This window comes from Megascapheus bottae, chromosome 10 (genome assembly GCF_031878675.1).
Source record: "Megascapheus bottae isolate mThoBot1 chromosome 10, mThoBot2.hap1, whole genome shotgun sequence".
Taxonomy (NCBI): domain Eukaryota; kingdom Metazoa; phylum Chordata; class Mammalia; order Rodentia; family Geomyidae; genus Megascapheus; species Megascapheus bottae.
The window spans coordinates 55,030,733-55,040,413 of NC_143518.1; the positions used below are offsets into that span (position 1 = coordinate 55,030,733).

A 9,681-nucleotide genomic window follows, 5' to 3' on the forward strand; every position below is an offset into this window, starting at 1 on the left:
CTGTCTCAAATGACCTATCATCTGGTGTGGTCAGCCCGGGGATTGGGGAAGTGTGAATGAGGAACTGGCTCTTATTTTTGTCTGTCTTTATTGCTACGACTCATTAAGCATTACAATGTTTGGCATTGATTTTTTTTAAATAATTAGTTAAACTAGTCAAGTGTCTCTCAGTTTGCTGGCTCATATAGAAAACAGAAAACCATGGGGCTGGGTGCATGACCTCGTGGTAGAGTGCTTGCCTACCATGCAGAAAGTCCTAGGTTCAATTCCTGGGAAGCACACATTCCTAAAAAAGCCAGAAGTAGGGCCGGGAGTTTGGCCTAGTGGTTAAAGTGCTTGCCTAGCATGCATGAAGACCCGGGTTCGATTCCTCGGTACCACATACATAGAAAAAAGTCGGAAGTGGTGCTGAGGCTCAAGTGGTAGAGCTCTAGCCTTGAGAAAGTCCAAGGACAGTGCTCAGGCCCTGAGCTCAAGCCCAGGACTGGCAAAAAAAAAAAAAAAGCCAGAAGTGGCTCTGAGGCTCAAATAGCAGAACACTAGCCTTGAGCAAAAAGTGTCCAAGGACAGTGCTCATGCCCTGATTTCAAGCCCCAGGACTGGCAAGGAGGAGGAGCCAGAGGAGGAGGAGGAGGAGGAGGAGGAGCAGAGAAACAAAGAAAGAAAATATAAAATCACGATCACAAAGCTTTAGACTCTATTAAAAAAAAATAAATGGACTTCACTTGGAGCATGATGGGTGAGTCAGGCTTTTGTTAAGGAAACGATTCTTTTTTGGGGGGGAATGAAGATAGTTTATTTTTTCACATACATTTATATATTTACATACATTTATATATACATTTACATAAATGTATATGTACATTAGTTTTTTCTATATATTTTTATTGTAACTAATAGGGTTGCATTATATTCACCAGATAGAAGATGCATTACTTCACATACACTGATACCCTTTCTCATGTCTTGGTCCCCACTTCCCTCCCCCCACCCCCGCCCCAAGGAAACAATTCTTAAACTTACTGCCAGAAACCCTTTGAAGATGTAGAAAACTATCTGAGGACAAATTCAGGCAGGTGAGATAACATCGAATACACCTCTGATTTGTTTCAACGTAAGAGTGTGAACCAGCTGAAAGGAGTTTGAAAACATTCAAACTCTGCAAGTTTTTCGCCCACTAGTGAAAAAGAAGAACACTATATTTCCCAGAAAGCCTTGGTTGCGGATCTCCGCTATTGCTATGTCTCTTTACCGCTGTACACGCTGGGAAATGTAGTTCTTCGAGCTGCCCGACTGTGACGCTTTGGAAGGAAAAAGGCGAGGAGGGTCGGAGGCTCCCGGGGACCGCACAGGGCCGGAGACGGAACCCGTGCAGCCCTTCCTTGTGGGGACAGGCCCCGTCCTCTCTCGCCAGCCTTTTAATGAGCTTGCCTGGATTCCGGGGCTGACCGGAGCCGCTGGGCGTGGAGGAAAGTCCCGGCGGTGGAAGATCGGACGCCGGGTCCCGGTTCCCGGCAGCGGGCTGGGGAGGCGAAGGTGCATCGTCGGGGCTCGAGCTCTGCGCCCCACCCAGGCTGCGGCCGCGCGGGGAGGAAGCGCGCGTCGAGGCAGCGCCAAGTTTCCTTTTCTACTTTCTGGTCGGAGCTGTGAGCGGGGCGGGGGGCCACTGGGGCGGGCATGCCTAGCTTCGGTTTCAGGAGGCCCCGGAGCCAGCAGGGTTAACAGAAGCGACCTCCCGCTTCCCGAGGACGCGGTCCTCGCCGGCCCGGCCATGGGCAGCCGCGACCACCTGTTCAAAGTGCTGGTGGTGGGGGACGCGGCGGTGGGCAAGACGTCGCTGGTCCGGCGGTACTCCCAGGACAGCTTCAGCAAACACTACAAGTCCACCGTGGGAGGTGAGGCGCCCGGGAGGGCGGGTGGGGAGCGGGTCCCGGGGTCGGGAAGCCTGCCCGGGGGCTCCCTGGGAAGACTCTCCGGGAAGAGATCGGCGGAGACGTGGAGAGGAGACGGGAGACGCGAGGCGGGAGGGAGAGCGCGCCCGGGGCGCGGCGGAGGCGAGCTGCGGGGTCGGGCTCCGGCCTCTCCACTCAGCCCCGACCCCGCGTAGGGCGGGGCTGGGAGCCCGCGGGGACCCCCGGCCCTGCGCCCCGGGCAGGATCGGGAGGTCTAAGAACCCTGGCGGCTGACTGCAGCGCCGAGGGACCCTAGGCTGTGGGAGGCCTGGGGGGGACACAGCCCCCGGAGGCCTTTGGAGCTCAGTAGCTGCGTGAGTGTTGTCATCTGAGGAATCCTCCCACCCTTCCTCCTCAACCAAGAGTTAATCCGTTTCTTTCCCTGTCTGATCTTTGGACCCAGCTGAACTGATTTTTTTTGGTTTTGACTACTTGTTTTTTTGTTTTGTCTACTTGGTGGGAACTTGCCGCTCTTACGAATCATCCATGTAATAGCCTCTTCCTAGGAATCCTCTGAGATACCTTTCATTTATCCCACTGCTGCCTGAGAAAAGTCCAACAGCTTTATGGAGGAGAGAGAATTCCCTAGAGTACTCCAATTTGCTTAGAAACTAACAGGGAGATTGAATGTGGAAGATACAAAACCCACCATGCTTACCCCGTATCCCCCATCTCCCTCATCATTCCTTCCCTTTGTAAAACCTCTAAACATTTCCAGAAACTGTTTAATCTGAGAACATTAGTTGTGTACACAATTATTGCCACCCCCCTGGCCCCAGCCATGGATACAAATCAATTCATTTGAGAGAAGTGGAAAAGCTCGGAAGTCTTTAGAGTAATATGAATTATCTGTCCTATACTTAATTCACAAGTATGGTCTCATCTCAGCTTACTGAGGGTTTAAAAATAAATAATTTAGCCCAGGCACCAGTGGCTCACACCTGTAATCCTAGCTTATCAGGAGGCTGAGATCTGAGGATTGAGGTTCCAAGCCAGCCCAGAGATGGAGACCTTTATCTCCAATAAGCTACCAAAACAGCCAGAAGTGGAGCTGTGGCTCAAGTGGTAGAATGTTAACCTTAAGCAAAAGAGACAGTGCCCAGACCCTGAGTTCAAGCCCCAGGACTGGCAAAGTAAATAAGTCAGTGGCTCATACTTACAATCCTAGATACTCAGGAGGCTGAAATCGACGATCAAGGATCAAAACCAAGCTGGAACAGGAACGTCCATAAGACTCTTAATCTCCAATTGACCATGAAAAGGCTAGAAGTAGAGCTGTGACTCAAGTAGTAGAGTTCCTGCTAAAGCAGAAAAAGCTCAAAATAGTGCCCAGGCCCTGACCTTAGTTCAAGCCCCAGGACCAAGTAAGTAAATAAATAAAAACAAATAAAGAAATGGAATTTGGGCTGGGAATTGTGGCTTAGTAGTAGAGTATTTGCTTAGCATGCATGAAGCCCTGGGCTTGATTTCTCGGCACCACATACATAGAAAAAGCCAGAAGTGGCTCTGTGGCTCAAATGTAGAGTGCTAACCTTAAGTAAAAGATTCAGTGCCCAGGCCTTGAGTTCAAGCCCCAGGACTGGCAAGAAAATAAACAAATAAATAAATGGAATTGAAGTTACATGTCTTCAGGGTTGTGATCTGAATACATCCATCTATCTCAAGGCTAGAGCTCTACCACTGGAGCCACAGCACCACTTCCAGCTTTTTTCTGTGTATGTGGTACTGAGGAATTGAACCAAGGGTCTTTGTTCATGCTAGGCAAGCACTCTACCACTAGGCCAAACTCCTGGCCTCCCTGTATTTTTTTTTTTTTTTGCCAGTCCTGGGCTTGGGCTCAGGGCCTGAGCACTGTCCTTGTACTTTCTCAAGGCTAGAACTCTACCACTTGAGCCTCAGCACCTCTTCCAGCTTTTTGCTATGTATGTGGTACCAAGGAATCAAACCCAGGTCTTCGTGCATGCTAGGCAAGCACTCTACCACTAAGCCAAACTCCTGGACCCCTCCCTGTATTTTTTAACAAGTAAATTTCATTAAAGTGTAATATATGTATTTTTTTCCAGTGGATTTTGCTCTGAAGGTTATCCAGTGGTCTGACTCAGAGATGGTGCGGCTCCAGCTATGGGATATTGCAGGTAAAGTGGGAAGACCAGATAGAAACAAGAAATATTGATTTAACTAGCAAGTTCTCAAATAAATTTGTGCAGGGGCTGGGAGCATAGCTTAGTGATAGAGTGCTCACCTAGCATGCATGAACTCCTAGGTTTAATTCCTCAGTACCACATACACAGAAAAAGCCAGAAGTAGTACCGTGGCTCAAGTGGCAGAATGCTAGCCTTGAGCAGAAAGTGTCCAAGGATAGTGCACAGGTCCTGAGTTCAAGTCCCAGGATTGGCAAAGAGAGGGGAGGGATGGGGGGAAGGGAAATTTGTGCAACAAAGTCAGACTGTTCTCCCCACACCCCCCCTCCCTTGAAGCTAAAATGATTGAGTTGCTCAGTGCATAAGAGTTTTGTCTTTTTGTTTTTCCCTAGTCCCAGGGCTTGAATTTAGAGCCTGAGCACTGTCCTTGGGCTTTCTCAAGGCTGAAGCTCTACCGTTTGAGCCACAGCACCACCTCCAGCTTTTTTTTTTTTTTTCTATGTATGTGGTACCGAGGAATACAACCTGGGTCTTTGTGCATGAGACAAGCACTCTACCATTAGTCCAAACTCCCAGCCTGGATAAGAGTTTTGAGGTGATCTTTTTTCATAACTGTTTTTCCCTGAATGGTCTGGAGTAGTTTCTCTGGGGTTGGAAAGGTTTGTAAGGAAGGAGATTGTTCAGACCATAGATGGATGCTCCCACAGCAGTGGCAGGTGCTTTTTCAAGATTCTCAGCTCACTTTGGTGAGAAACAAGATTCTTGGAAAACACAGACAATAATAACAGTGAATCTTTATTGTGTGCTATCTATTCTTCCCAGTATTTCACACACACACACACACATCTATCATGAAAGCTTTTATCCTACTTTACAGATGAGAAATCTGAAGTGTTAATAGCCTGACTTGTTAAAGTCACATGGATAATAAATGATAGAGCAGAGACTTGGACTTAAGCCATCACAGGATCTGCCTTGGAGATAATTGTTTAATAATCCTTTATGGGACACATAGAAAACCAAGAGGCAGAGGGAAGGATGAGTGGTTCTTTCTATTACATCTACATACTCCTACAGCAGTGACAGCAGACAAAGAGGGAAAGAGGTGCTAAGAGTGGTTTTCAGGATTATCTCAAGAACTCTCCTCCCCAGGACAGGAGCGCTTCACTTCCATGACACGACTCTACTATCGAGATGCCTCTGCCTGTGTGATTATGTTTGATGTCACCAATGCCACTACCTTCAGTAACAGTCAGAGGTGGAAACAGGATCTGGACAGCAAGCTTACACTGCCCAATGGAGAGCCAGTACCCTGCCTGCTCTTGGCCAATAAGGTATGTGGCCAATCTAGGAAAATGATACCTGCCCTCTATCTAATGGCCAGAATAAGGAAATCTAGTATGCTATCTGATTCTGGGCCTCTGTTTCCCCTTTTTCAAGTTGGTAGAACCTATTCTAACTCCATTCAGTACCAGGGACTGAATTCAGAGTCTTATACTGGCTAGGCAAACACTCTTCCACTGAGCTAAATTCCTAACCCCAGTCTAACTGGGTTTGTTTTTGTTTGGTTGTAGGGCTTGAACTCAGAGCCTGGATATTGTCCCTGACCTCTTTTGTTCAAGGGTAGCACTCTACCACTTTGAGCCATCATGCCACTCCCTGCATTCTGGTAGTTAATTGAAGATAAGAGTCTCGCAGGGACTTTTCTGCCTGGGCTTGTTTTGAACCGTGATCCTCAGTCTCCTGAGTAGCTAGGATTACAGGCCTGAACCACTAGTGCTTAGTTTTTAACTCCTTTTATTTTATTTTATTTTTTTTGCCAGTCCTGGTCATGGGCTCAGGGCCTGAGCACTGTCCTTGGACTTTCTCAAGGCTAGAGCTCTACCACTTGAGCCTCAGCACCACTTCCGGCTTTTTTCTATGTATGTGGTACCGAGGAATCGAACCCGGGTCTTCATGCATGCTAGGCAAGCACTCTAACCACTAGGCCAAACTCCCAGCCCCTTAACTCCTTTTAAAAGCTGTTGAGATCATGCCTTTTTTTTTTTTTTTTTTTTTTTTTGCTAGTCCCAGGGCTTGAATTCAGGGCCTGGGCACTGTCCCTGAGTTTCTTCTGCTCACAGCTAGCACTCTACCATTTGAGCCACAGTACTACTTTCAACTTTTTCTGTTTATGTGGTACTGAGGAATTGAACCCAGGTCTTCATGCATGCTAGGCAACACTCTTACCACTAAACCACATTCCCAGCCCATGACTTTCTTTGAAAAGAATGTTGACTGTAGATTGTAGATGCTGGTAGTTTTAGCTGTGGATAGAGAAGCAGGTTTCCCCCATGGGTATCTAATCTATGTCCCTTTTCCTAGAGAGTTGATCGTGTTGCCTTTTATGTTTTTTTCCTGGTTAGTGTGATCTGTACCCTTGGGCAGTGAGCAGAGACCAGATTGACCGGTTCAGTAAAGAGAATGGTTTCACAGGTTGGACAGAAACATCAGTGAAGGAGAACAAAAATATTAATGAAGCCATGAGGTGAGGAGCTCATGATGCCTTTGAAACAGGCACACAGCTTTACCCATCTCCCACTGCGGCCCCACGCACCCTCTTGTCTTTTCCCAGCCTCTTGAATGCCAGCACCAAAAGGTCAGGTGTCTTTCTCCCACCATAACCGTCAGACAACCTTGCGGCTTTACCAAATGCTGCCTGGCAATAAGGCAATGTCTGCCATTTCTCCTCTTCCATCCAGCTTCTCATATTTCTTTTTCATTTTCTTTTTAGAGTTCTCATTGAAAAGATGATGAACAATTCCAGAGAAGATACTATGTCTTTGTCCACCCAAGGGAGCTACATCAATCTAAAAACCAAATCCTCCTCCAATTGGACCTGCTGCTAGTAGAGTTTGACTCATTTCCCATCCCAAGTGTAGGAGGGTCTTTTCATCATTCCTGTTGGTCGCCTACCCAGCATAATTGTGTGTGTGTGAGTGTATGTGTGTATGTGCGCTTGTGCACTGTTCATGGGGTGTGAAGCGGCCTGGATGCTGTCTCTGACCTTCTTTGTGCTCAAGACTAGTGCTCCAACACTTGAGCCACAGCACCACTTATTGCTTTTTCTGACTGTTTTACTGAGATTAGAGTCTCATGGACTTTTCTACCCGGGATGACTTTGAGCCTCAATGCTCACATCGTAGCTTCCTTGGTAGCTAGGATTACAGGCAGGAGCCATTAGCACCCAGCTGCATAAAATTTTTATTGAGAACGTTTAAACTGTCTCTTGCCAAATGGCCAAAAAGGACGTTTGTTGTGACTTTGGAAAAGACCTCTGGTTTTCTGCCTCTGCTGGATGTTGGCTTTGAGTTGCATTTGGCCTGTGTAGCCTACTTAGCCCCTTCTAATTAAGATCAATCATCTCATCCCTCAATCTGTGATCTGAAATTTTGTGAAAGGAAAAATCTGTATTTTACCATTCTAAATATCAAAGCCATGTGTGGTGGCATGCACCTTTAATCCCAGCACTCAGGAAGCTGAAGAAGAAGCATTGAGAGCTAGACTGGCTTGGAATTGCAATCTTTAGATCTTATCCTCCTGGGTAGCTACGATTACAGGCCTGGATTGTTTTTGTTGTTGTTGTTGCTGTTGTTTTGCCAGTCCTGGGGCTTGAACTCAAGGCCTGGACACTGTCCCCAAGCTTCTTTGTGCTCAAGGGTAGCACTTGTCCACTTGAGCTACAGCACCACTTTGGCCTTTTCTGTGTATGTGGTACCAAGGAATTGAATCCATGCTAAGCAAGCACTCTAAGACTAAGCTACATTCCCAGCTCAAAGCTTGCCTTTGTCTTAAAGCCAAGATAAAAGAAAATTAATTATGACTACAAATTTCAAAAACACCAACAATGACTTCTAGTTTACCATTAAAAGCCCAACTCTATAAACCTTAAATCTTCTCTATCTGTATTCCATAATAAAATATTTACATTCCAAATCTAAGCTGTTGCCAGGGCTTGTATTTGTCCTAGCTGAGATCTGAGGATCACAGTTCCAAGCCAGCCCAGGCAAGAAAAATCTGTGGAATTATTATATCCAAAAAGCCAGAAATAGAGCCGTGTCTCAAAGTGGTAGAGCACTTGCTTGAGTAAGAAAGATTAGGGGCCAGGAGTTTGGCCTAGTGGTAGAATGCTTGCCTAGCATGCATGAAGACCCGGGTTCGATTCCTTGGTACCACATACGTAGAAAAAAAGCCAGAAGTGGTGCTTAGGCTCAAGTGGTAGAGTTCTGGTCTTGAGAAAAATCCAAGAACAGTGCTCAGGCCCTGAACTCAAGCCCAGGACTGGCCAAAAAAAAAAAAAAAGAAAGATTAGGGACAGCATTCAGTCCCTGAGTTCAAGCCCCAGGACCAACACAAAAAATAAGCAAAAAATAAATATCAAGTCCAACCACAAAGAATCTGAAAACAATGTTCTATGAGGAATTTGAGGAAATACATCTGATTTCATATACCTCTCACTCTGAAATTGCGATGTTATATATCAAATGGAAAAGTACACTGAAAGAACAAGAGAATTATTATTTTTTTTCACATAGGTCTCACCAACATAGCTCAGACTGGCATGTACCTCATGATTTTCTTGATTTGGCCATCTGGGTACTAAGATGACAGGCATGAATATTCAAAGAGTTAAACCTTTCATTCTATGTAAGTCTAGAGGTTTTTGTATATTCTAACATTTATAAATTTTGTAGACTAGAGTTATGATGCTTAGTATTATAAAAGTAAAAAAGTGATTGTGTTGTAGTACTGTAAAATATGTACTGTAACCCTTAATTGTAACAATAAAAATTGTTAAAAAAAAAAAGAAGAAAATATTATAGACGTGTATCACCAGACCCAGTTTGGATTGATGTCTTGATGCATATGGCTGCAAATAATAGCAATTGGCTTGGTGCCCTGAAATAAGTCTTTGGAAAGAAGAGAAGAAAGAAGTTAATAGAGCTTAATGCAGCTAAGCAATTATGAACACTATGGGTGGCTAACACTTAACAGCTACAGGAGCAGAGATATGTGAGCCTTGGCCTGGGGATGGAGAATGGATAGACAGAAAATCATTAGCCAATTTAAGTGCTAACTTGGGAAGGGATCTAAATATGACATCATTTCTAGACAGTTCAATTTGTTAAATTTTCTCTCTCATGGTAATTTACAACCTACCTAAAGTTATCAGCACTAATACTAAACCCAGAGGCCTGAAGTTCTTGGATAGACCTTACATAAGTATCTTAAATAAGTGGTTCCCAAACTGGCTTGTCAGAACCACTCAGTTTGTTAACATTTTTCTCATCTTTTTTTTTTCCTTGTCAGTTGTGGGGTTTAAACTGGATAAACTGGGCCTGGCATTGTCCCTGAGCTCTTTTGTTCAAGGCTAGTACTCTCACTTTGAGCCCTAGCTCAATTTCTGGTTTGCTGATGGTTAATTGGAGATAAGTCTCATGGCCTGAGCATTGCCCCTGTGCTTCTTTTTGCTCAAGGTTAGTGCTCTGCCTCTTGAGCCATAGCACCACTTCCAGCTTTTCCTGTGTATGTGGTACCAAGGAATTAAA

At 45.5% G+C, this 9,681-nt stretch overlaps 1 protein-coding gene across 2 annotated transcripts; it reads left to right on the forward strand.

Moving 5' to 3' along the window:
- Nucleotides 1-1,305: 1,305 nt before the first annotated feature.
- Nucleotides 1,306-9,469, forward strand: Rab29 (RAB29, member RAS oncogene family). 2 transcript variants are annotated; one of them, XM_090341329.1, is made up of 5 exons: nt 1,306-1,895; nt 4,016-4,087; nt 5,246-5,427; nt 6,499-6,620; nt 6,867-9,469. In XM_090341329.1, exons 1-5 carry the CDS (start codon nt 1,772-1,774, stop codon nt 6,979-6,981), a joined length of 615 nt encoding a protein of 204 aa, XP_090197455.1. In that variant the 5' UTR covers nt 1,306-1,771; the 3' UTR covers nt 6,982-9,469. The 2 variants fall into 2 exon arrangements, with proteins under 2 accessions (XP_090197455.1, XP_090197456.1); XM_090341330.1 differs by lacking the exon at nt 1,306-1,895 and having other exon boundaries at nt 4,065-4,087; nt 5,251-5,427.
- Nucleotides 9,470-9,681: the final 212 nt, after the last annotated feature.

What these genes read in the sequence shown, in the direction of transcription:
- Rab29 (XM_090341329.1), top strand. Translation starts at nt 1,772, where the DNA reads ATGGGCAGCCGCGACCACCTGTTCAAAGTGCTGGTGGTGGGGGACGCG. An exon ending in GCCTGCTCTTGGCCAATAAG is followed by an intron (nt 5,428 to 6,498) that starts GTATGTGGCCAA and finishes TTTCCTGGTTAG; the next exon opens with TGTGATCTGTACCCTTGGGC. An exon ending in AATATTAATGAAGCCATGAG is followed by an intron (nt 6,621 to 6,866) that starts GTGAGGAGCTCA and finishes TTTTCTTTTTAG; the next exon opens with AGTTCTCATTGAAAAGATGA.